General features: G+C 58.8%; 2 protein-coding genes across 7 annotated transcripts in view; one reads left to right on the top strand and one right to left on the bottom strand.

Annotated features, from left to right (window-relative positions):
• Positions 1-773: 773 nt before the first annotated feature.
• Positions 774-21,511, bottom strand: ABCD1 (ATP binding cassette subfamily D member 1). Its single transcript, XM_039219250.1, has 10 exons — positions 20,204-21,511; positions 17,411-17,591; positions 9,196-9,338; positions 8,935-9,103; positions 8,241-8,335; positions 5,528-5,673; positions 4,843-4,988; positions 2,490-2,574; positions 2,118-2,243; positions 774-1,956 (listed from the first exon to the last, which is right to left on the bottom strand). Exons 1-10 carry the CDS (start codon positions 21,101-21,103, stop codon positions 1,746-1,748), a joined length of 2,202 nt encoding a protein of 733 aa, XP_039075181.1. The 5' UTR covers positions 21,104-21,511; the 3' UTR covers positions 774-1,745.
• A 226-nt stretch (positions 21,512-21,737) lies between these two features.
• Positions 21,738-24,274, top strand: part of BCAP31 (B cell receptor associated protein 31) — a 30,835-nt gene continuing 28,298 nt past the window's right edge. The window contains exons 1-2 of one of the 6 annotated variants that reach the window (XM_039219262.1): positions 21,738-21,873; positions 23,004-23,139. In XM_039219262.1, coding sequence (XP_039075193.1) covers positions 23,048-23,139 — 92 coding nt within the window. In that variant the 5' untranslated portion in view covers positions 21,738-21,873; positions 23,004-23,047. Of the gene's footprint in view, positions 21,874-21,926; positions 22,007-22,073; positions 22,149-22,280; positions 22,411-22,436; positions 22,530-23,003; positions 23,140-24,274 lie in introns of those variants that run through there. The other 5 variants (XM_039219258.1, XM_039219261.1, XM_039219259.1 and 2 more) reach the window with 5 other exon arrangements.

Genomic DNA, 24,274 nt, shown 5'->3' with positions numbered 1-24,274 from the left:
GTTTGGCTCAACACCTGTTTTCAGTTTGCTTGGGTTTAAGCCAGGGGTGGACGTGCCGGGTGGTATGGCAGCCCCATGCTTAGCCTGCCACAATGGCCACTCCATGTCCCTGGCTACCCGCAGGGGACGGGGACCAGGCTGTGCGCTCTTGCCTCCTTCCAAACAGTCCTGCACTCACCTACTAGAAGCGTAACTGCATGTGGCCTGCCTCCAACCTGCTGAAAACCCTTCGGTGGCTTCTCGTCGCCTCCGAAGTAAATCTAGGCTCCCCAGCATGGCCCGAGCCCCTCCCCTCCTCTGCCCTCCGCGTCACGTTGACGCCCTGCGTCTGGCTCCTGATTCACCTCTGGGCTTTTGCACAAGCTTTCCCTCCTCCTAGAAGGTCTAGAACCATCTTTTCCCTGCTGCCCCTCGGCCAGCAGCACCAGGACGCTTCCTCCTCTGTGGGCCCTTGGCCCTGCCCACTTTGCAGCTGGCTGCTTTTCCCAGAGTAGCTCTCTCAAAGCTCCTCTTGCAGGGACTGGGTGCCAGCCCCCTCCTCTCCACCCCAGTACTGTGCCTGGGATTGCACGAGACTCCGGTTTGCAGGCAGCCAATAAGTTTGGCAGATGTTGCTAAATCTCCCTCCCGGGCATGTCCCCTGGAGAATACGCTGAGCCGCTGAGCTGTGTGTTCGGGTGGGGGTCAAGGTTAGTCCTTCTATCCCAGGCGACCTGATGCTCCCGGCCCACCTCTCCCCAAGCCCTGCTGCACAAACAGGCTAGGAGACGGGATCGCACTTTCTGTGGGAGGCTTTTACTGAGGGATTGAGGGAGGCTCCCCGGCCGGAGGGCTGAGGGCCTGGAAAGGCACATGCGGTGGTGGCTGTGGTGGGGTCCCCCTCTTGGGCGGGCGCTGGCTTTGCAGAGACAGCTCCCCTGGCTGACCCCTCTTTGGCACTGAGCTGGGCACACAGGCGCCCTCACGCCCGGCAGCCCCAGTACCCCTTCCCCGTTCAGTTGGTCTGCAACCCCCACCCCCTGGAGGGGGCTGGCAGTGTGGGCCTCTGGGGGCTGGCTCAATGGCTAGGCCACCTGCGGAAGGACGGTGGCCCGGGCCGCCTCCGGTGCCGGCAGGGTGCTCGTGTTGGCAATCGGGATGGCTACAAACAGGAATCCAATACACCCAATAAATTAGAAGGAAAGAAGGCTACGGGCCGAGGAGGGCAGGGACTACATTCTCATCATCGCTTGCTAAGAAATGCTGTGCAGTTCTTCCTCCCGAGGGCTCTTGGAAAGGGAGAAGGGGTTCCCACCAGGGGCCCTGTCTGCCTGTGGGCCCCATTCGCCCATTTCCATGGCAGGAAGGGCAGCCCGTGGGACGGGAGCCTCGGTGGGCCATCTGGGCAGTAGCAACAGGTGGCCTGTGGGGTCTCCGAGGGGCAGAAGGGGAGGGAATGAGGGGGACCACAGTGCCAGGAGAGCAGGGCCCCACAGACGCAAGGCTCTGCACAGACTGGCTGGCAGTGTGAGCTGGGGTCTCACCTCCACCCCTCACCTCCTCCTGGAAGAGAAGAAAGGGCCACCCGCCCTGCCCAGGGAAGGGGGTGCAGGGACAGGTGCGCGCGTTTGCTGGCGGTCCTCTAGGCGGGGCAGGTGGCGGCCAGGAGGCCTGGGAGGGAAAGGCATGCGGGGCGGGCCTGCGGCAGGGCTGGCTGGAGGGGCGGGCGGCCGGGTGCTGCCGTTTCCTTCATGTGATCCCGGGGCTCAGGGCGGGGCGGCGCCCTGGAGGACCCCAGAGCCTTGGCCCAGGATCTGGCACAGCTCCTGGAGGCGCCGCTGCATCTTGGGAATGCCCGCCAGCTGCTGCTCCAGCCGCTGCTTCTCTTCAGTCAGGCTCAGGCGAGCGGCCGAGTCTAGCTTCTCGAACTTCCAGCCACCCTCCCCATCAAACTGTAGCAGGTGTGTGTGGTACTTCCTGGGCCGGGAGAGGGACGGGGGCGGAGGAGCAGAGGCCATTGGGCAGGAGGCACTTGGCAGCCCGCACCCCCGCCCCCGGCAGCAGCCCTACCCACCCCCCGCCCCCCAGCTGCCATGTCCCAGGGGTGCTGAATGCAGGCGGGAAGGGGGGGCACCTACCACAGGGAGGGCCGGTGGGTGATGGACAGCAGCGCGATGCCGGCGTCCTTGGCCGCCTGGAAGATCTTGCCTTCTACATCGATGCTCACAGCGCTGGTGCATTCATCCAGGAGGGCGTACTTGGGTCTGGGGGCAGGGCCCAACGCACCAGGCTGTGGACCCTCCTTCGCAGAAGCGTTGGCCTGCCCCCCACGGTGCGAATCTCCATTCTGCTTCTTGAGGCCAATCTGGGCCCGGGGTGAGGACTCCTAATGGCCCCAGGGCACCTGGCTGTCCCACCCAGCGACCTGGGATCCCCCCAGGCTGCCCTTTCGTCTCTGCTGCGGGCTCAGTGCCGGAGGGAGCCTGAGCGCCCCGGACTGCCCAGCTCACCTGTGGTAGAACATGCGCGCCATGCCGATTCTCTGCTTCTCACCCCCCGACAGCACATCCTTCCAGTCGCACACGGCTTCCCAACCTGGCCAGGGCACAAGGGGGTTCTGTTCCATTCAGCAAGGGCTGGGCGACATCAGCAGGGGCCCAGACCCAGGGGCGGGGGGAGGGCTAGTGAGAGTGCGATACGGGGGTACATTTGACTCTGGAGAAGGCTGGCCACTGGGTTCATGCGTCCTGCCCACTTACCTAACTGTAGGTAAGACTTTAATAGTCAAAAAAGACTTGTGACAGAATTGTGGCCCCTCCAGGGAAAGGTATGCGGCAATCCTCACCCATAGGACCTCAGAACGTGACCTTACTTGGAGACGCGGTCTTTACAGATGGGATAGTTATCAGGAAGTCACGAGGGCGGGCCCCAAGCCAGGAGGACCGTGTCATAAAAAGGGGACATTTGGAAACGGACACGCACAGAGGGAGGGCCGTGCGAAGGCACGGGAGAAGACCGCCACCTCCACGCCAAGGAGACGGGCCTCGAACTGGCCCTTCCCTCACGGCCCCCAGAAGGGACCGAGCCTCCCAACCCGTGGATGTGGCGCTTTTGGCTTCCAGAGCCGGGAGACAGTCTGTCTCTGTTGTTCGGGTGCCCAGCCTGCGGCGCCCGTCACGGCGGCCCCAGCAGACGCACGCAGGCTCTGACAGGGTGCTAGCCAAGAGGCAGCCCGTGCTTCTGTCGGCGTGCGGCCGACGGTCACAGCACGGGCCCACAGACGGCTGGAGCAGTGTCTCCTGAAGGGTCCTCACCTGCAGGGACTGGGTGTTTCTGTCATTGCTTGGTGCCAGTGCCTTAGCGAGTCTGAGCAGAAACGACTCGTCTCCTACCTCCACTCTGTCTTCCCCTAGGACTAGAAGTTCTGAAAGGGCGTGTGCCCAGCCACTGGAAAGCCTCTACTCCATAGCTTGCCTTGAGGTGAGGGGTGACCGTGTAACTGAATTCTGGCCAGTGGGGTATTGAGTGTGTTACACACGTGGCAGCTTCTGGAACTTTCTTATATAGACGGCGCATACCCTTGCCTCTCCCCCACCGCCCCCTTCTCCAACCTATGGCCTGGGGTGTTATGTAATAGCCGGAGCAGCCATCTTGGACCAGGAGGTGGCTTTGGTAGCGGAGGCTAACATAGCTGAGTGACCTGAGGGGCCTTTCACAGAGCAGGGCTGCCTCCATCAACTAAGGCCTGCTTTCCTCAGGACTTTCGTGTCACAGTTAAGATAAACTTGTGACTGCTTTGAGCCACCGTTCGGGGAAGGGGGGTTCTGCTGCTCATAGCTGAACTCAACGCTCACAGGTTGTGAGGGTAGGCTTCAGGGTCCCAGTGCACTCAGGGGCGCCAGAGAAGAGAGGAGGAGGGGTGCCCTCCCAAGCGTGGGGCCGCTGGGAAAGCAAAGGGCCGAGCAGGACCCAGAGAAGCCGCGACGAAGCCTGGGGGTGACCACAGCAACCAGGGTAGGCCCGGGAGGAGCTGCCCCACCAAATCCACCACCTCCAGGCCCCTTTCCGACACAGGTGACATCGGAGAAGAAGCCTCGAGAATCACCTGCTGTTCCCCAAAAAACTGCTGTGAGTCCTTACAGGATTTGTTTTGTTTAATGCTGGCGCGAAGGGAACGGGTCCCTGTCCCCCTCTGCAGGGGAAGAGAGTCTCAAGAGGTGAGGTCATCGCTTAAGGTCAAGCTGAGGCAAGAAGTGGAGCCCAGGCTCTCAGGTTTCAAGAAGAGAAGCGAGCCCAGCCCCACCTCCCTTTCCTCGCAGCAGCTCCGCAGCCCTCCTCCCCTCCTCCCTTCTGGGCACAATGGGCGCTACCAGCCTGTCCCTCCACCGCCACGGTCTCCTTCCCAGGGGACAGCACCTCCCAGGCTCAAGGCGGAAATGCAGGCGTCCCGCTCCCCGTGTGCCGCTCACACCCATGCTCTGTCTTCTCCCTCGACCTGTCACCCCCCTTCATCGTCAGGGAAAGCCCCGGCTCCCTGCCTTGCCCACAGGGCCCTTCCTGCCCCGGAGCCCGAGAGCCAGGACAGGGTGTCCTGGGCCGAAAGTGAGCACCCCCACCGCATGCCTCCCGCTGTGCCTGGCTTCCCTTGTCCTGTGACCTCAGGTCCGTCAGGCGGCTGGGGCTTTCCAGGACACCTAGCACTTTGAACTCCTGGACACGCGGGCTATCTTTATCCCTCGGGGGCAAGAGGAAGGCAGGGGCGGGGGTGGCGGCTGGTCCCCGCTGAGTCTTGGGACAAAGGGCAATTGATGGGTGGCTCATACCTTGGCGCTGATAGGCGGGACAGGCCACCTCCCCCCTCACCTCCTTCCCGCTGCAGGATGTGGTTCAAGTGCACGATGTCCAGAATGGCTTCCAGGTGCTGCTCTGAATAGCCTTTCCTTCGCATATCCTCCACGGAGTCTGGGTAGATCACCTGATCCCGCAAGGAGCCCACGGACATGTAGGGCCTGTGGGGAAGCTGCGTGTCCACTCAGGGCAGGGTTGGCCCTGTCCCCTCCCCCTCCCCCCGCCCACCGACGGCCCGTGCCCGCGCAGGCTGTCACGGGTGCTGGCTGCTGGACACAGGGCTGACTCCAAGCCCACAGGCCCCTGCCACAAAGTCCAGGCAGTGTTCACAACACCCCCCCCCAACCACTGTGAACGCGCACCACGCGCTGTGCACACGCCCCCCCCACGTGCATAGGTGTGCACTCACACAGCAGGCACACTCGCACACGTGCGCAGGCACACAGCCACTCACGCATGGCACATGCCACACGGTCACAGACACACACATGGTGGCCCCCATTTCTGTGCGCGCACACATGTCACGTGGCGGGCGAGGGCAGGATGGCAGGTGGAGGCGTTGTCACCCCCTCTGACTCTGGGGGCAGGATCCTGCCATCCTCTCCTGACGCACCAGGCTCTGCTGCCTCCTGGGCGGCAGGTTCCACAGGAGGGAGGGCGCGGGGGCAGAGCTGGGCGCGGGGCCCCCTCCCCCCCTCACCTCTGAGGGATGTAGAACATGCGCTGGGGCGGGGGCTTGTACAGCACGCCACTGTATGCGGGCCACAGCCCCCCAAGGATCCGGAACAGAGAACTCTTGCCGCAGCCGTTGGGGCCCGTGATGAGCAGGTGCATGCCTTCTTCCACCTGTGGGGACAGCGGCGGCACGTGGGGCCCGGCAGAGGTGGGGCCGCGGTGCCCTCCCTCCTCCCGACTGTGGCCACACTCAGGTACGTGCCCAGGCTGCTAGGCCACTCTCAATCTCTTGCTGAGGGGCGGCAGGGCCCGAGGCATGAAGGTCAGCATCCAGAGCCCTAACCGGACGCCTGTTTTGGGCCCCAGCCTGTCCCCTAAGCCCCTGACAAGTGCCAGAGAGCATGGGGCCAGCGTGAGGAAGGCCCTGGCAAGCCTGCGTCGCCCTCTCCGCCATGCCGTCCCACCTCACTAGGAGTCCCAGTGTGCTTGCTCTCCCAGTAGGGTCGCTGTCCCTCGTTTTCCCACGAGGGCCTGTCCTGGGAAAGGCACTTTCCTTTGAGTTCTAGGTGGACGGTACAAACTCCCAACTCTGTTCCTAACGCCTGGCCAGCCCTCCCGCCCCCGTGGCCCTCTCACTGTCCCCTAGGGTCCTAGGCTGCTGGGGAGATCCCTCTGTGACCCCTGGCCTCAGCGTCGAGGCCTCAGGCTCCCTGGTTAGCCGATTCCAAGATGCCTGCTGGTCTGACAAAAATGCCTTTTGTAGGCAGGGGGTGTGTGTGTGGGGTGTGCAGGAAGGAGGGGGTCAAGTGGCAGGGAGACCACTGTCCTTGGGAGGCAAGGGAGAGCACGGAGCATGAAGCCAAGGCACCTGGGCACCGCTCTCAACCTACACCCTGACCCCCGTCCGAGGCCACATTAAGTTGTCTGCTCTCCCAGAGTATGACTAAGGGCAGCACTGCTCGCCTGTGACACACGTAGTCCCCAGGCCGCCTGAGTGTGATGGTGTCGTGGGTTGAGTGGTGTCCGTCTGATTGCATATACTAGAGTCCTAACCCCCAAGACCTCATTCAGAACATGACCTTATTGGGAAATAGAGTCTTTGCAAATATAATCAATTAAATTTAGGTGAGGTCATTCTAGAGTGGGGTGGGCCCCGAATTCCACGTGACAGGTATCCCTATCAAATGGGGACATTCAGACACAGACACATGCACACAGAGAATACCACATGAAGGTGAAGGCAGAGTTTGACATGAGGCCAAGGCCGGGAACACCACTGATGGCCTGGGCTAGGCAGACCCTCCCTCAGCTACAAGACACCCTCATCTGGACTTCGGCCTCCAGGATCCACTGCTGTAGTTTGAGCCCCTCACTGTGTGGTCCTCTGTTACACTATAAAGTCCCTTGGGTGGGGGTGGGGCCGGACTGCCCCGCCCCGCCCCCAGCCAGCCCCGGGCTGCCTCCCCGGTTGCCTTCCTGGCCCCCAACGTCTCCTAGCCCCAGAGCCCAGCTTCTGCTTGGCCACCCATTCCTGCTCTTCCATCCTGGTCACCCCTCCTCACCTGGCCATGTTCCCTAACCAGCTGGGCCCTGGCTCGGCAGGGCCCCCAGTCTTGGCCTACTTGGCTGTCACTGGGCCTACCTGGAAATCATTCACCTGAGAAAAAACAATCATTGGTGGCTCCCTGCCATGCCGCAAGAGTGACCACAGGCAGGGGCGATGGGGATCACGCCACGGTCTATGTGCCCGCCTCCAGCTGGCTCTCAGGGCCCTCCCCGCAGGCCAAGGAAAGGAGCCCCAGGCACTGACCCAGCCACTTGCCTCTTCCCACTTCCTTCCTCTTGCCAAACTGGCTCTGTGGCCAGGTGCACGAGGCCCCCGCGGGACCCGGCCCCAAGGTCCCTCGGCTCTGTGCTCCTGCCACTTCACTGCCTTTCTCTGCCTGCCCTCGGGAGAGGGCTTCATCATGCAGCCCACCTGTCCCAAGGCTCCTGGGTGAAGCTTCATGTGACCTCTGTTCACCGCAGGGACGGGACTACCCTTCCTGTAGCCTGCATGGGATCCCAGGAGGCTAGCTGGGGACCTTTGTCATACTTTTGGGGCCCCAGAGTGGGGCCTCCCTCCAATTTACCTCTGGTTCCCAGTGCCCAGCCCAGGGCTTAGGGAATATTGGTTGAATGAATGAAAACACGAATGAATGAATGACTCCCTCTTACTTCTTACCCTGATCCCCCCAGCCCCCACCCCCGCCAGCAGGTCTCTTCTTCAGTCCATCATTCCTTGACCCTGTCCAAAGCTCTGGCTAGGGACACAGGTGACCGGTGGGTGTTGGCCACCAGAGCCTCCTTTCTAAAAACAGCCTCTGTAGTGGCTGAGAGCCCTTCCAGTAGGCCAGGCTCGACTCGGCACACACCTGCACTGGGGGGTGTCTCGAAGCAGATGGGGGGACCCCAAGCCCAGGTCACTAGGGCAATCCATTCTGCCATAGTTGGAGTTGAACTGGAGGCCCCAGGACCCAGGCTCCTCAGGGGTGGGGGCAGGGAGGGTGGCCTCTCACCTTGACCTTAGCCCGCCTGCCAAGTAGACCTGGGGACTGACAACATATGCAGGCCCAGCCGGCCGGACACCGAGGATTGGGGCTCGTAGATGCAAAAGGCTGGGCCCAGGGTAGCTCAGCCTAGCCCAGCCCACACTTCCGGGTCAGGCACCCCGGCCACCCGTCCCCCATGTGACCTACCCTGATGTTGAGGCTGGCCACCACCACCTCTCCCGTGGGCGTGATGATGGGGATGTTCTCACAAACAATTCCCTGTTCCACGTCTACCACTTGGCCTGGAGACAGAACACAATGAAGGAATGGAGGGAGCAGCAGCACTCCCTCTGCCTTCTGGCGGATTCCATGGAACCCCTCCCCCACCCCTTAGAGCGTGTGGTCCGCGGCCCCCTGGGAATACGCTGGGTCCTCCATAAGCTCACCGACCAGCCAGTGTCTGGTGCTGAGCTCTGGGCAGGGCAGGGGTGAAGTCAATTCCCTGGCTGCTGGCACCTGAGGCTCGGGGTCCACCCTTGCTCCATAAAACCCTCAGCTGTCACTACCATTTTAATGGTGGCTTCGATGCCTGGGCTTCTTTTCCACAGCATCTTGGCCTCTGCTGTAGTGTTAAACTTTCTCTTGCTGCCCACAGGGGAGAGCGATCCCCTTTACTCAGGGACCGCGTCCCCCTCTTTTGCAAAGAGAACTAGGAAAAATCTCAGCCAGAGCACCGGGAAGGAACCCCTGCAAGCGAGGGGTTGGCCAGCGGCTACCACTCTGGAGAAGGCAGCCACGGGGGGGCAGGGGGCACAGCAGGCCCGGGGAAGCCCTCCCTGAGGCGCGGCTCGAAGACACTGGCCTCTGGGTGGGGGGGCGTCTGTGGGGAGGGTGCCCTTACCTCGGATCTGCAGAGGACCCTCTACACGGGCACCAGGCCACACCACAGGCCCGGCTCCCGCCCGAGTGTCCTCCAGCTCGCCAGGCCTCTTGAAACGGCAGTGCCGGACATCTTCGAACACCTGGAACATCTCGTGTACTCGGGCTGTGTAGCCGGCCAGCTCTGTCACCTGCGGGGATGGTGATGCTGGTTCTGACCCTGCCGGCTGGGGAGGTGCGGTGGGGCACAGCGGGGGTGAGGGCTGGGCTGGGGGGAGGGTACCTCCTTGTAGGACGACATGATCCGCTCAATGGCATCCGCGGCGGCGGTGAGGAGGTTGCGGGCAATGGTGAAGGCTTCTGTGCGTTCGCTCACAAGCTCCTCCTCCCTCATCTCCAAGGCTGCCTTCTTCACCGCCTCCGAGTCTAGGAAGCACCGTGGAAAGGAGGGGAGGGGACGGCGGAGAATGAAAACTGACCCACTAGGGGAAAGACGAGTCTCTCCAGCAGCACACACACAAGCCAAGTCAAAGTGGAGCACCGGCCTGCACGTATGTGCTGAGACTATAAAACTCTTAGAAGAAAGCGGGCATTAAGGCTCTGTGACCTGGGATTAGGTCTGGCTCCTTAAATATGACATCAAAAGTACAGGCCACAAAAGAAAAACAGATAAATGAGCTTCATCACAATTAGAACCTTTTGGGCACCGAAAGAAACCATAAAGCAAGTGAAAAGACAACCTATAGACTGGGGGAACACAGCTGCAAATCACGTATCTGATGAGGGTCTCGTATCCGGAATATGTAAAGAACTTTTTCAATTCAACAACAAAGCGAACCCAATTAAACAATGGGCAAAAGCTCTGAATTGGCATTGCTACTGTATTTCTTAGATCTACGAACGGCCAATAAGCACATGAAAAGATGCTCCACACTCTTAGTTGCCAGAGAAATATAAGTCAAAACTGCAACGAGGGGTGCCTGGGTGGCCCAGTCCAGGTTTCGGCTCAGGTCACGATCTCACTGGTTCGTGGGTGTGAGCCCCACATACAGCTCCCTGCTGACAGTGCGGAGCCTGCTTGGGATTCTCCCTCCCTCCCTCTCTCTCTCACTGCCCTTCTCTCGCTCATGCTGTCTCTGTCTCTCTCAAAAATATATCAACTTAAAAAAAAAACAACAATGAGACAATGGGATACCACTTCACATGCACTAGGACGGCTAGAATTAGAAAGGAATAATAACAGGCGTTGGTGAGGAAGAGGAAAAACGGGCCCCCTCACACGCTGCTGTGAGGGATGTAAGATGGCGTGGCCACCAGGGAAAACAGCCCGGCACTTCCTCAAAAAGTTCAACATAGAGGTACCAGAGAACTCAGCAATCCCATGCCTGGATATGTATCCAGGAGAAACAAAAATATCCGTTCACACGAGAACCTGTATACGAATGATCACGGCAACATCACTCACAAGCACCAAACGTCCGTCAGTGGTGGGAGAGGAAAGAGACTGTGGTACGTGTACGCATGTACGTATATATATGAGTATTATTCAGGCACGAAAGGGAGTGAAGGAGCACTGACTCACCCCACAATGTGGCTGAGCCTTGAAAAGTGTTATGCTGGGTGAAAGAGGCCAGACTCAAAAGGCCACATGTTGAATGATTCCATTTCTGAGAAATGCCCACCAGAGGCAAAGCTACAGGACCAGAAAGATGCCCGGGGTGGGGTGCAGGGTGACTGCTAATGAGTCCAGGGTTTCCTTTTGGGGTGATGACGATGTTTTGGACTTAGATGGTGGTGACGGTCGCACAATTTGTAACTATATTAAAAACCGCCGAATTGTATCCTTTAAAAGGCTGAATTGTATGGTATGTTGATTACATCTCAACAATTGGGGTGAGACAGTGAGCCACGAGGCATTTGGCTTTCTTTTTAGGCACCACCAGCTCCTTCCCCCGAAACTGCCCTCCGCCAGTGTCCCGCACTGACTACAGCGGCCCCTCGGGGCCACACCGGCATCTGATCTGAGGCCCAGAGCTGTGCACCCCGGGCCTCTCCAACACCAATGTCCCTCATGGACCCCCCACTGCTACGCCCGTCTCTCCCTCAGCTCGCCCCTCGGCGCTGTATTCTTTGACCTCTGTGAGCCTGGTCCTCCTTGACGCCTCTATTTGTCTCTGGGAGCCTGTTTCTGTCTTGACTTGCTCGTCTGTTTCAGTCTAGACCCCGTGTTTGCTCACTTCAATCGTCTCCTGTCAGTGGCCTTGACTCCCTTGACCCTTAGAGCTCTCAGGGGGCAGGGCTTTTGCACAAGGAATGCTCTGGAAACCGTGATGGGGAGCAAGGGAGAGGCGGACTCTGAGGTCCTGGGGTGTGGGAGAGTGAACAGTGGCCGCTGGAGGGACCCAGTGGAAGCAGAGGCTCCCGGGCTGAAGTGGTGGGAAGGAAGGTTCTGTGCAGAGCCCAGGGACTCTATGGGGGGGGGGGGGGGGGGGTCATCAGGCGGGCGCCCTAGGGTTATGAGGGGGGGGGGGGGGGGTGGGGAGGTCGGGAAGCCAGTTCAGGGCCGATGGCCTCCAGAAGAGAACAGGGTGGAAAGTGGATGGGACGGATGGCCCGAGAGCCTTGTGTTGCCTTCTCGTGGGCCTGGCCCAGGAACCCAGGGGACAGGATGGGGTGGCAGGGTAGGGGTCTTAATCCTGACAGTCTATGGGCCTAGGCCTGCCTTCCCATCGTGCCCCGGGGGACACAGCCCCCAGCAGGCAGGGGGGGCCATAAGCCCTCCTCCCCAGAGGTCCTGAGAGCGGGACAGTGACCGCACACACAGGGGCGGCGTGTGCAGCTGCCGGGGGCATCTTGGCAACGGTTGGCACCTCTGGGAGACACAACTCACTGCCCTCGCCGTAACTTACCCCAGACACTCAGGCAGCTAAGACCAGGGCCCTGGGGTGGATGGAGGGGCAGCCGTTCACAGCTAGGCCACTCCTCCCCTGGGCCCTCTGGCCTTGCAGCTCCGGGCCAGGAGGGCAAAGGTACCTGAATTTCCCCCAACCGATAAAGTGTCTGCCTCCTCCCGTTGGTCCCCAGTGCTCTCAGCCTCCTCGGGGCACCTAGAGACCTCACTAGCCACCGGGGGCCGGGGACGCAGCAAGGACAAAACAGACAAAAACCCCCGCCCCCCCCGCCCTCCCCCCCCCCCCCCCCCCCCCCCCCCCCGAGCACACAGCCTAAAGTGGCAGAGTGACAGTAAAGCAAACAGAGAAGTAGAACAGACAGGGTGTTCACTGTCAGGACAGCAGCGGGGGAGGCGGGGGAAGGGGAGTGGGGGGGGGTATCAGAGGGAAGCATCACTTGCAAATAGAGCAGTCACTTGCAAAGGCCCTGTGGCAGAAGCATTGCTTCGGGGGGAATAACAAGGAGGCTGTGAGTCAGAAGCGGACTGAACAAGGTGGGCAGTATTTCATTGTCACAGGCAACTAACTATGAAGGGCCGCGAGGCCAGGGACAAGAGCTCACGCTTCTTTGAATTGCTCACAAAGTCTGGTGTAGCAGGGGCTCCCAAAAGTCCTCCGCTTTCACAGGAGGGAGAGGCCTCGGGACCAGACAGGCCTGGGCACCGGCTCTAGAGGAAAGTAGCCGCAGGCGCTTCCTCCCAGAACCCACAGGCCACTTTCCTTGTGGGCGGCCCGTGCTCTAGGCCAGGGCTGCTGAGCGAGTCTGGCGCCTGTGCCTAACTCAAGGCCGCCCTTTTTGTCAGACCTTTGTGGTGAGAAGTACTAATCCCCCTTCAATAGACCTTTCCCCTTGTGGGTTACCCAGTGAGGGACACACAGCTGAGGGTACAAAAGCCCAAGGCAGGGGCGCCTGGGTGGCTTAGTCGGTTAAGCGTCCGATTTTCGCTTAGGTCATGATCTCGCGGTTCGTGGGTTCGAGCCCCGCGTCGGGCTCTGTGCTGACTGCCAGCTCAGAGCCTGGAGCCTGTTTCAGTCTGTGACTCCCTCTCTCTCTGACCCTCCCCTGCTCACGCTGTCTCTCTCTCTCTCTCTCTCCTAGAAATAAATAAAACATTTAAAAAAAATTAAAAACAAAACAAAACAAAACAAAAAAAACAAAAGCCCAAGGCAGACACACAAATAGGGAGAGAATCAGAGAGACTTCTGGTTCTGAAACAAGTCAGCCTCTCTCTCTCTCTCTCTTCTGGTTCTGAAACAAGTCAGCCTCTCTCTCTCTCTCTGTTTTTAAAAAATTTTTAAAGTTTATTTTACTTATTTTGAGAGAGAGAGGGAGACAGAGCGCAAGCATGCATAGGAGGGGCAGAGAGAGGAGAGAAAGAGAATCTCCAGCAGGCTTTGCACTGTCAGCACGGAGCCAGATGTGGGGCTTGAACTCATGAACCTCAATATCATGACCTGAGCTGAAATCAAGAGCCGGTCACTTAACTGACTGAGCCACCCAGGCTCCCCTCTCTCTCTTTATATATAACTGAAAATCTTCTTACTACGGAACTGCATAAAATATGACACCTTTTATTTTCAGAAAATTTAAAACATATTTTATTTCCTTTATTGAGAGAGAGAGAGAAAGAGAGAGGGGGGAAAATGCAAGCAGGGGAGGGGCAGAGGGACAGTGCAGAGTCCACAGTGAGATCATGATCTCAACCAAAATCAAGAGCTGTACACTTAACCAACTTAGCTACTCAGGCACCCAGATTTTATTTTATTTTTTAAAGTAAGCTCTACTTACACCCAACATGAGGCTCCAACTCACAACCCCGAGATCAAGAATCGCATACACCACCAAGTGAGCCAGCCAGGTGCCTCAAAATACAACACTTCTTATTTTATTTAAATATTTAAAAATTTTTGTTTTAAGCATGCTCCACGCCCATCGTGGGGCTTGAACTCATGACCCTGAGATCAAGAGTTGCATGCTCTACTGACTGAGCCAGCCAGGCGCCCTGAAGTGTAACTATTTACTTGCTTATTTATTTATTTATGTTTTAGAGAAAGAGCAAGTGAGTGTGTGGGCACATGCAAGTGGGGTCAGAGGGGCAGAGGAGAGAGAGAGAGAATGCCAAGCAGCTCAGCGTGGAGCCCAATGTGGGGCTCGATCCCATGACCCTGGGATTGTGACCTCAGCCAAAATCAAGAGTTGGAACCTCAACCAACTGAGCCACCCAGGTGCTGTGATTTTACTTATTTTTTTAAGTAAGCTCTTTTTTTTTTTTAATGTTTTATTTTATTTTCTGAGAGACAGAGTACAAGCAGGGGAGGGGCAGAGAGAGGGGGAGACAAAGAACCCGAAGCAGGCTCCAGGCTCTGAGCTGTCAGCACAGAGCCCGATGCAGGGCTTGAACCCACGAATGGGAGATCATGAACTGAGCTGAAGTTGGACACTCAACTGACTGAGCCACCCAGGTACCCTGATTTTATTTTTTTAAGTAAGCTCTAGCTACACCCAACATGGGGCTCCAACTCACAACCCTGAGATCAAGAGTCGCATATACCGAGTAAGCCAGCCAGGTGCCCCAAAGTATAACACCTTTCATTTTATTTATTTAAAATTAAACAAAAATTCTTATTTTAAGCAGCTCCGTGCCCATAGAGAGTTGCATGCTCTACAGACTAAGCCGGCCAGGGGTCCCAAAGTAGAACTATTCATTCATTCATTCATTCATTCACTCATTCATTTTTCAGAGAGAGCGAGAGTGAGTGTGAGGGCAGAGGGAGAGAGAGAATTCCAAGCAGGCTCCATGCTGAGCATGGAGCCCAACGTGGGGCTCGATCCCATGACCCTGGGATCATGACCTGAGCCGAAATCAAGAGTTGGACGCTCAACCGACTGAGCCACTCAGGAGCCCCAGCATAACACCTTTTAAAGCAGAGCTGTGCTCCAAGGAAGACAAGGGACATTCCCAGGAGGGCAGAGAGAAGCCGGCAGCCAAGTGCTCCCATGAAATCTCCAGAGATGGGAGAACACAGGGAAGCTTCTGTTGTGCGGCTGGGGCTCTGGGCGCACTGAACACGCAACAAAAAATTACAGATAAGAATCTGTAATTATGTGTGTATGGAGTTCAAATTAATACTGCCTCTAAGTTCAGAAACCCCTCCTCCCCAAGTGGAGAAGCTAATGCGAAATGACCTCCAGTTGGCTAATTAGCCAGATGTGCGTGGCCCAAACAGAAGCAAGGGCACACCGCGCTGGAGAATTACCCCTGCAGTCAGACCACTCAGGGCTCCCATGGAAGTCTGGTTGCAAAACCCACAGGGAAATGAAACACCACGAGTGAAGACCAGCAGATGGAAGATAAAGGTGGCCTAGGTCCCCAAGAATTCAGAGAAGCAAATAGTTGGATAGAGACCATGGAGCTTAAGAGGAGCAGTCCAAAAGATGAGAAAATCAGACACTTATAAAAACAGTTTGGAATTCATATCTGAAAAGAAAAATTTCAGTGCGCCTGGGTGGCTCAGTCGGTTTCTTGATTTCACACTGGGTCATGATCCCAGGGTCGTGGGATCGAGCCCTGTGTTGAGCTCCATGCGGAACATGGAGCCTGTTTAAGATCCTCTCTCTTGGGGCACCTGGGTGGCTCAATTCGTTGAGCATCCGACTTCCACTCAGGTCATGATCTCGCAGTTGACGAGTTCAAGCCCCTGGTAGGGCTCTGTGCTGACAGCTCAGAGCCTGGGGCCTGCTTTGGATTCTGTGTCTCCCTCTCTGCCCCTTCCCTGCTCGTGCTCTGTCTCTCTCTGTCTCAAAAATAAATATAAACATTAAAAAAAAAAAAAGATTCTCTGTCTCTCTCTGTCTCCTTCTGCCCATCTCCTCTGCTTGCACATGTGTACTCTCTCTCCAAAAAAGAAAGGAGGGAAAGAAGGAAGAAAGAAAGAAGGAAAGAATAAAATTTCTGTTTTCAAATTTTTGTGTGGAAGAGAATCAAATAGTCACTGAGGGGTGCCTGGGTGGCTCAGTTGGTTAAGCAACCGACTCTTGGTTTCAGCTCAGGTCATGATTTCCTGTTTCACGAGATGGAGATCAACCCCACACTGGGCTCTGTGCTGTCAGTGCAGAGCCTGCTGGGATTCATTTCTCTCCCCCCTTCTCTCTGTCTCTTTCTCTGCCCCTCCTACCTGTGCTCTCTCTCTCTCTCTCTCTCAAAATCAGTTAATAAACTTAAAAAATTATTAAAAAAAGAAATAGTCATTGAAATTTTAAAACTCTTCAGATCAGACACAGCTGAAAAGCACACTGATGAGTGAGTGAGCAGAAAGATCTGAGGCAATTTCCCAGGATTCAGCACAGTGTTAGGTGGGGGAGGGCGAAGACCCGCGCGTCTAGTGGGAGTTCCAGAAGGAAAGAGCAGAGGAACGAGACCAAGGCAACATGTGAAAAGGTAACAGCTGAGAATTTTCCAGAATGATGGAAAGGTCTGAACATACAAAGGCCATACAACAAGTATGGATAACCAGAAACCTACGGATAAACCCTGCATAGGGAACCTGGAGGGCGCAAAGAAGACAACACAGGCTGCTAGGGGCCGGTAAGCTGATAGTGGATTTTCCAACAGAGACCATGGAATATTGTCAGGGACTGAGAGAAAGTAACACCCTCGGCTCCCACACCCAACCAAATTTTGGGGGAAAGAAACAACAAAATAATCTCAAAGCTCCCCTGATGAAAGCCTTGCCGAAAGAACTTTTAGAAGACCTCTATCTGGAAGAAGGTAACTGGGCTGTGGGGAAGGATGGATGAGCAAAGAAATCAGTCAACACAGTGCTGAAGTTAAACCCACATCGACCCGATAAAGCAATAGCTGAGCCTAAAAATAACAGGAAAGCAAACTTGACACGGGGCTACGCCAAACATCAGCATGGGCGGTGCCGGGGCTAGAATGTTCTAGAGGCTGGGGGAAGGAGCGCCTACTCTCCTGTGCTCGTGTTAGCCTTTCAGAGGGCAACCACGACAAGACTGCCAGTTAGTGGAACAAAATGGGAATTCTGATGACCCCGTAGCTAAAGTGAAAAGCAAGGAGGCCTCCCTGTCCCCCACCCCCACCCCAGGCCGTAGGGCAGAGGTCTATATCCGCTGCAACCTAGAGAAGTTGTTTTAGGCATGCGGAAGCCGAGGCCCGAGCGCTGAGGTAGCTCCCAGAAGGTCGCTCCCACCCGCAGGTGGCACTGAGCCGAGGACAGGGCCAGGCGGGCAAGGGTGCTCGGGCCCGAGCAAGGGGCGTGCGACGCTCCTGGCCCACGGCCCCTGGGGCTCAGCTGAAGGCTACCCAGGAGTGTGAGGTGCTGGAGAGCGGAGACACCCGCAGAGCAGAAGGCAACCAGGAGCAGTGTGACCTTTGCTGCCGTCAAGGATGCCAGGCGGGCCTCACGGCCCTAGCAGAAGGGGCAGGTGCGTCGGCCGAGCTCTGGGTCTGCCCACGCCTAGCGCTCAGTGACCCAGGAGGACAGGACAGGGTCCCTGCTCCCGCCCGCCTGGGAGCTGGCTCTTACCTGACTCGGAGTACCCGGTGGCAGTGATTATGGGGACGGCCACCATGAGCAGGCCGGAGGCGCTCCACACATACTTCATGAGGAACTGCTCCAGCATGATGTACCAAAGGCGTTCCAGCAGGATCAGGTTAATCTGGGAAGCCAGGTCCTCGTAGGAGTGCCGCAACAGGGCCAGCTCCACCTGCGGGGGAAGGGCGGCAAGGAGAGAGAGAGACCCAGAGGCCCCCCCGGTGACCACCGTGGGGACAACCGAGAGTCCCCCAGCACCGCTCATACATGCCCTGCCGCGTGATGGCCATGACAACGTCAAGGGCTGGGGGTTACAACGGAGCCACATTTACCAGGGACAGTTTTCAGGCTTTAGGACCGCTCGACATCATAGTACGGGGGTACGGTGGCAAGGAAGAGAAGGGACTCGCCACCCCCACCTTCTGAGGCCCATTCTTTCCACTACCTGTCTAGTCGGGACACTTACCGTGCCTCTCTTTGCCCTGCGCAGCTTCAGGACATCTTTGGGCAGCTGCTGGCGAGTGCGCCCTGAACTAAGCAAAGGGCAGCAACGGGGGAGCAAAGGGCAGTACTCGCTTTGAGTCTTGACCTCCGTAGGCCCCGCCTCCCTCACCTGCCCCAGCTTCTTGTGGACAAGGGCCCTCTGCGGCACCCTCCCGGCCGGCGGGCTCCCGAGCCAGCGCTGCCCTGCTCTCCGCACTGCACTGGCCCCCACCCACTACCTCAGGACGGGGACTGCCGGGGAGAGGGGGCCACGCGAGGTCTGGAGAAGAGAGCAGGAGAGGCAAGGTGGGGGGGACCAGGGGGTGTCAGGAACCGGTCATGGCAAGGTGGCCATTAGGCTGCGGATCCCTTGGCTCAGTACAGCGGCGTGTGCCGCGGCCCTGCCTTCCCACCCCGGCTGACCACAGCTGCCTGGCACCGTTTCCTTTGCCAAGTACTTTCACACCCGACTCTCCGTTCGATTCTCAACGCGTGATGTCACACGTGTATTCTCACGGCCGCTGTACCGTAGGACAAGCCCCGAGCCCCAAGTGGCAAAGTGACCTGGCTGAGGAGGAGCAAAAGATGTGTAATTTGGACCACACTGGCAGAGCCATTAAGAGAGAACCAGATTCTCATAAATGATGCCTTGACTTCTAAGAGAGACTTACCTTGTTCTCAAGCCAGCAAGAGTCTGTGTGTATGTGCGTGCGTGCAAGCGTGCGCTTCCGCCTCCTGAATGAAAGCTAGATGGGCCTCCTCAATGAAATCTCAATGAGAGCAGAATACTGTGAGGTCTGCCTTCCAGCCAGCCAGTCACCTGCGCCCTAGCCTGGGCCACTGTCCCCAGGGGCTGCTGAGACTGGGGTGACCCCCTTGTGTGCACAGCGAAGGCAACCAACCCACCCGTCAGGGCCTATCACCTCACACTGCTTTCCAGCCCTTCAGCCCGGGTCTAAAGAGATAGGCTGCGGGGCCACAGCGGGGCTCTCCTGCCCCCACCAGCCCGGTCGGCCGCATCGCCTGGCTTCGCATCGAGCCCGATCCCAGTTCCTGAAGTGAGCACCCTGGCGATCCAGGCTCGTGCTGGGAGCTGTCAGCTGGGGCTGACAATGTAGCTGCGGGTAATGTGCCAAGCGCCTCACCCAAGGCCGTGGCTGCTTGCCAAGGCCCTGCGGCCCAGAGTGCGGGAGAGATGGGTTGTGGCTGCAGACCAGGCATTTTCTCTTAATCTGAAGCCCTGCCTACACCCAGGATGCCCCTTCTGCAGAGTTCAGGGACAAATCTTTTTTTTTTTTTTTTTTTTTAAATCACAGCCTCTCCCCAGTGTGCAGCCAATGAAACAAGCCCCCGGGACAAGAGACCACCTAGGGAGGACACACGGGCCTTCAGGAGGTGGATGCCATTGTGCCCCTCCCTCGAGAAGCCCTCGGGAACTGAAACCAGAGTAGCAGAGAGCAGGGCCGGAGGCAGCTGCAGCCCCAGGCACGAGGAAGGGGAGGGGCCGAGGCGAGATAAAGGGAGCAGTGGCCCTGAGTAACCTTTCCCAGCCGGGCTCCGGCAGGCCTGGGACCCAGGCGGAAGGGCGGCCGCGCAGCGGGGGGGGGGCAGGGTGGCCGCCGGGCGGGCAGGAAGTGCGTCCGGCGGCGGCGGCGGCGGCGGCCTGGTCCCGGCATCCCTGGCCCCGGGGCCTGGGGAGGCAGGCAGCCTAGCAGGTAGCCCGACCGGCCTGTGGGCTAAGGCGGGGGAGGCTTTGACCCCGAGTGCCCAGCGCTGCCACCGCTGTGGCCGCCGCGCCGGGTGCTGCTCGTTAACCCCCGCTTGGGCTGAGTCATGCCCATAATGCCAGCCTGCTTGGCCCACCAGCTTGGCCAGATGCCGGCCTTCAAAGGGCCCGGGGGGCCCAGGAGGGGCCAGGCAGCAGGCCGTGTCCCCCTGTCCCTGCTCCTGGATGGTCAGGAGCCTCCTCCGGGCTGGCTGTACGAGGGGAGCAAGCAGGGAGCTCTACCATCTGAAACTGCTAGGATCCACAGCTCCTAAGCCAGGCCAACCACTCGGAGGAGGAGAGGAAGCAGAAGTGGCCTGGAGCATGCGGGCAGCCGGCCCTGGGCAGGCCCCGCCCAGCCTTCCTGCTTCTCCATTTCTGTGCCTAAGTCTGGGCTGCCCAAGGCCCTGTCGTCCCCAGCCTTCGTCTTCTGTGACCTACCCACACCTCTGGCATGAGCCCCAGCCAGGCCTGGGCTTTCCATGCTGTCCATGGCTGCCTGCCCCCTGGTCTCCCAGCACCCCAGCCTGCCCCACCTCGTGGCCCCCATAGAAGGCGATCTCCTCTGAGTTGGCCACCACTCGAGAGTGCATGTAGCGCAGCTCTCCCTTCCGCCGCGCCTCCTCTGCCACCAGCTCGCCAAACTTAGGTGAGAAAGCCCGCAGCACGTTGGCTGTGAGGAACACGACGAGTCCGGCGATGGCCGAGGGCCAGGCCGTGCCGGCCCCACGGGAGCGGGCCGCTCGAACCAGGGTGTAGGCCGTCACGGCGACGTCCAGGAGCGGCTTGGTGAGGTTGGAGTAGAGGTGGGCCACCGAAGCGGCAAAGGCCACCACGTCCTCCGTCAGGGACTGGTCAGGGTTGCGAAGGCGCCCGTCCATGTTGCTGACTCTGTAGTACGTCTGCTGGGAAAAGTAGAGGCTGTAGGCGTGGGCCACTAGACGGCTGCGGAAAGACAGGGCCAGCTGGCCCTCGAGGTACCGGATGGCACTGTTGATGAAGGTGGCAGGGAGAGCGATGAGGAGCCACTGCAGGAGCTGCCAGCCGAAGGCCCGCGGGTCCTTGCGCACGATGCTGCGGGCCAGCCGGCCGTCCAGGCGGGCCACGTACACCGACAGGAAAGTCCGGCTCACCAGGGAGGCCGAATGCAGCGCCAGCAGCCCTGTTTCCCGGCACAGGGTCCTGGGGAAGAGCAGCCGGAGGAGCCCCAAGAGCCGCCGCAAGAACACTCTGTTCACGCTGGCCTTGGCCGCCGTGGCCCCAGAGACCTCCTGCGTGGACTCCCCTGCTGGGACCTGAGGGCCCCTGCTTGCAGCTAGGTACTGCCGCACCAGAGGGTAGATTTTGTGGGCTCCATAGGCGGTGAGGGCCAGGACCAGAGCTGTGCGCTTCAGCGTGGTCACCCGCGAGGGCCTGGGCGTGGAGAGTACCGGCATGTCACCTGGGCTGGATGCACGGGGGCCGGGACTGGTGCCTGAGGCAGAAGTCGAGGCAGGTGGCAGGAAGGGTTGTTGCTCTGACCCTGGGCTCCTGGGTTGTCTAGGCCACTGGAAACCTTGCAGTGGTCCCTGAAACTGTCGCGTTAGGCCACCGGGGCGGTGCTGGGGCCCCTGGTGCGGGGGGCTCAGGGCCCTCCAGGGTAGCGGCCTCTTCAGGCAGCCAAGGTGGAGAAACTTGTCAGGCCCCTAACCCCTGGGGTCAGAGCCTCGGGGGGCGGAGGGAGGGGGTCCCGGCAGAGAGGGCGTCTCTTCCTCTACACCTCCTCCTCTACCTTCACTCCTGGTGGCTCCCCTCCCCGGGGCACTAGGCGCGTCCGTCAGCTCCGCAGCCTGACTGAAGCCGACAGTGACTCCGCCACCCGCCCAGAATCCCCACCCACCCAACCCCTCCCCAAGGGGCGAGTCGAGGGAAGGGGAGGAGGCGGAGGAGGGGCGGAAGGCGGAGCCCGGGCGCAGCGAGCCCCACCCCGTTCTCGCCCCACGACTGGGCCCCGCCCCTTCCCCGGACCAGTGAGACGTGGGAGGACCGCGCGGGCCAGAGAAGCGGCCCCTAGCTTTCTCGCCAAGGCCCCGCCCCTCCTCCCGGCGCGCTCTCGAGGCGCCGCCGCCCAGCCTCGAGGCGCCCCTTCGCCTCCAGTCTGGGGCGTTGGAGCCTCGGCTCGGGGGCGGGGCGAAAACCGGCTGTGGGCGGAGTCGCCGGGACCTGGGTGCGGCTGGGATTGGGGCGGGGCGCGGCGGGTGCTTCCGGTTTCCGGCCGCGGGGGAAGGGGCGGGGCCGGGGCTGCGGTGGGAGCGTCTGGTGACGGCGGCGGGGCGTGTGCGTTGGCTGTGGGAAGCTCGGTGAGCGTGGTCCTCCCGGCCTTCGACGAGGGGCGGCGGCGTGGGGCCGACGGCCGAGCTGGGAGTGCAGGGGCAGGGCTGGGCAGCGAAGTCGGGGCGGCGGCTGCCGTTGGGCTCCGGGGGCGTGAGGGCCGGCGCGGCGGTGAGGGGCGGTGGCGGAGCCTCTCGGGAGGGGCCGCCGGGGTGGGGCCTGTGGAGGGCGTGGCGGGCTAGGGCCGCGTCGGGCGGCCGCGCGGGTGGAGCGCGGGGGCGGGTCTCGAGCCGGGAGAGCGCAGCGGCCAACCGGGGCTGAGGAGAGGGGCTCTTCCGGTTTCCGAAAGACCGCTGCTTCTAGAACTTTCTGTAGATGGGGCCCTGAGGCGCGGTTAGTCGGGATCTGCGTTTGTTTTTGGCCCCGACTCCCGGTAGGAGTCGCTCTTCGGGGCTTGCTGAGGCACCTCGAGTTCTCCCACCTCGTGGGAGGCAGCCGGGACGTCGGAAGGCCATTTTTAGCCCCTGCTCTCGCCCCGGAGGGAGGCTGCAGGTTCTCTTTCGGCTCTGTGGACAAAGCTCAAAGGCTCGGCAGGGAAGGGTCTCCCGGTTTTCCTGGGGGGCGGGCACGCCGCGGCTCTCGGAGAAAGTGCGTTACCGGGACACTGCCGCCCCGGGGCTGGCTGGGGAGGGAGAGGGCCTGATGGACGTCGAGAATTTTCTGTCTGCCTGATCTTTATCCAAAAACAGTGTCCGGGCTAGGCAGGCCTTAAGGAGTTTGTCCCACTCAGCCGGGAAAGGAATTCTCCAGAAAGGTGGCTTTTAACGCACATACTAGAAGGCGGCAAGTACCTCCGCCCTGACAAACGGGAGTTTGTTAGGCCTTTGAGCGCTGTTGGCCAAGTATCCCGGCCGAGTCGAGCCCAGTTTCAGCCAGTGGTTTAGGAAAACGAGTAGAATGCTGGGGTGGAGGGTAAAGAGTGGCCGCTCAGCTGTCACGACTTCTGGCCCTTTTCTGTCCTGTCAGGAAACAAGCTCACATCTCAGTGTTGGAAACCTTCTAGCAACAGGATGAGTCTGCAGTGGACTGCAGTCGCCACCTTCCTCTACGCAGAGGTCTTTGCTGTGCTGCTGCTCTGCATTCCCTTCATTTCTCCCAAAAGGTAGGGCCCGTGGAGCACGCAGGCAAGCGGGAGGGTGATTGTTGCTGAGCCCCGTAGCTTGCGTCTGGAAAGTTGGTAAGACCCCGGAATTGGGGCCAGGTGGAAACGGGTAGAACCTGTCTGGGGTTGTGGTGGCAGACCTTCCACACGGTTTTGCTTTGTCACGTCTCGTTGAATTCCCTTCTTGTGCACCCTGCCTTCTGGCCTTCTGAATGCCCCAAAAGGGAGAAGACCCGTCTCTAGTTATGTTTCTGGGAATGATGCCCTCTGCCTTCCTTTGGTCTCCAAGGGTTCAGGCGATGGCAGTATGGCATCTGGAAGACTCACACCATGGGGTCATGTCATAGTTGATTTGGTGACTTCTGTCCTAACTAGTCCCGCTGGCATTGTGGCCTCGTGAGCATTACTCAGCCTATGAGAGGTGAAGCTGTATTCCTTTTAAAGAACAGAGGACCTGTTCGAAGTTAATTGGAAGTTAATTCTTAATTACGTGTGATATGTGAACACATTCTGATTTTAATTAGAAAATTATACATAATGCTAACCCATCACAGGTATTTTAAAAAACTTTTCAATCGAAAAACATAGACTGCTGATATGAAAAAATAAGTATTCAATCTTGTCTGAGGAATATTTTTGCCAAAAGCCAGATCTGAACCTTTTCACACTTCATACAGTTCCGGGGAGAAATGCAGAGACAGAGGCCCTTTTGGAGCTGCGATCTGGGCAGCTTTATAAGATAACCAACATGGTTTCTGTAAAAAGCAGATTGGGAAGGAAGACTGAAGAGGCTGAGGAGAAATCGAAGATGCTTACTAATTCAGTGCAGAGTCAAAACCTTGTCAGTTCAGATTCAAACAAACCAAGCTTTAAAAAACAAATGCAGCAATTGGACTTTGGGACTCTAGCTCTGATAATGAGGGACTCTTGTTAATTTTCTTGAGGTCTGGTGATGGCATTGTGATTGCATTAACCATTCCCAAAGGCGCTTTTCTGGCAGAATTCCATCCTGAAGTATTTATGGAAGGAAATGAAGGGGAGTCTTGGGTCTGCTTTATAATGATCCAGGGTGGTGGGGGTCTAGATGAATGTATTTGGGTCATGTGGAGAAGCCGTTTGAAGAAATAATGTGCAT

This window comes from Hyaena hyaena, unplaced genomic scaffold (assembly GCF_003009895.1).
Source record: "Hyaena hyaena isolate Hyena2069 unplaced genomic scaffold, ASM300989v1 scaffold_808, whole genome shotgun sequence".
Classification (NCBI taxonomy): domain Eukaryota; kingdom Metazoa; phylum Chordata; class Mammalia; order Carnivora; family Hyaenidae; genus Hyaena; species Hyaena hyaena.
This window is presented reverse-complemented; position numbering and strand designations above follow the sequence as displayed.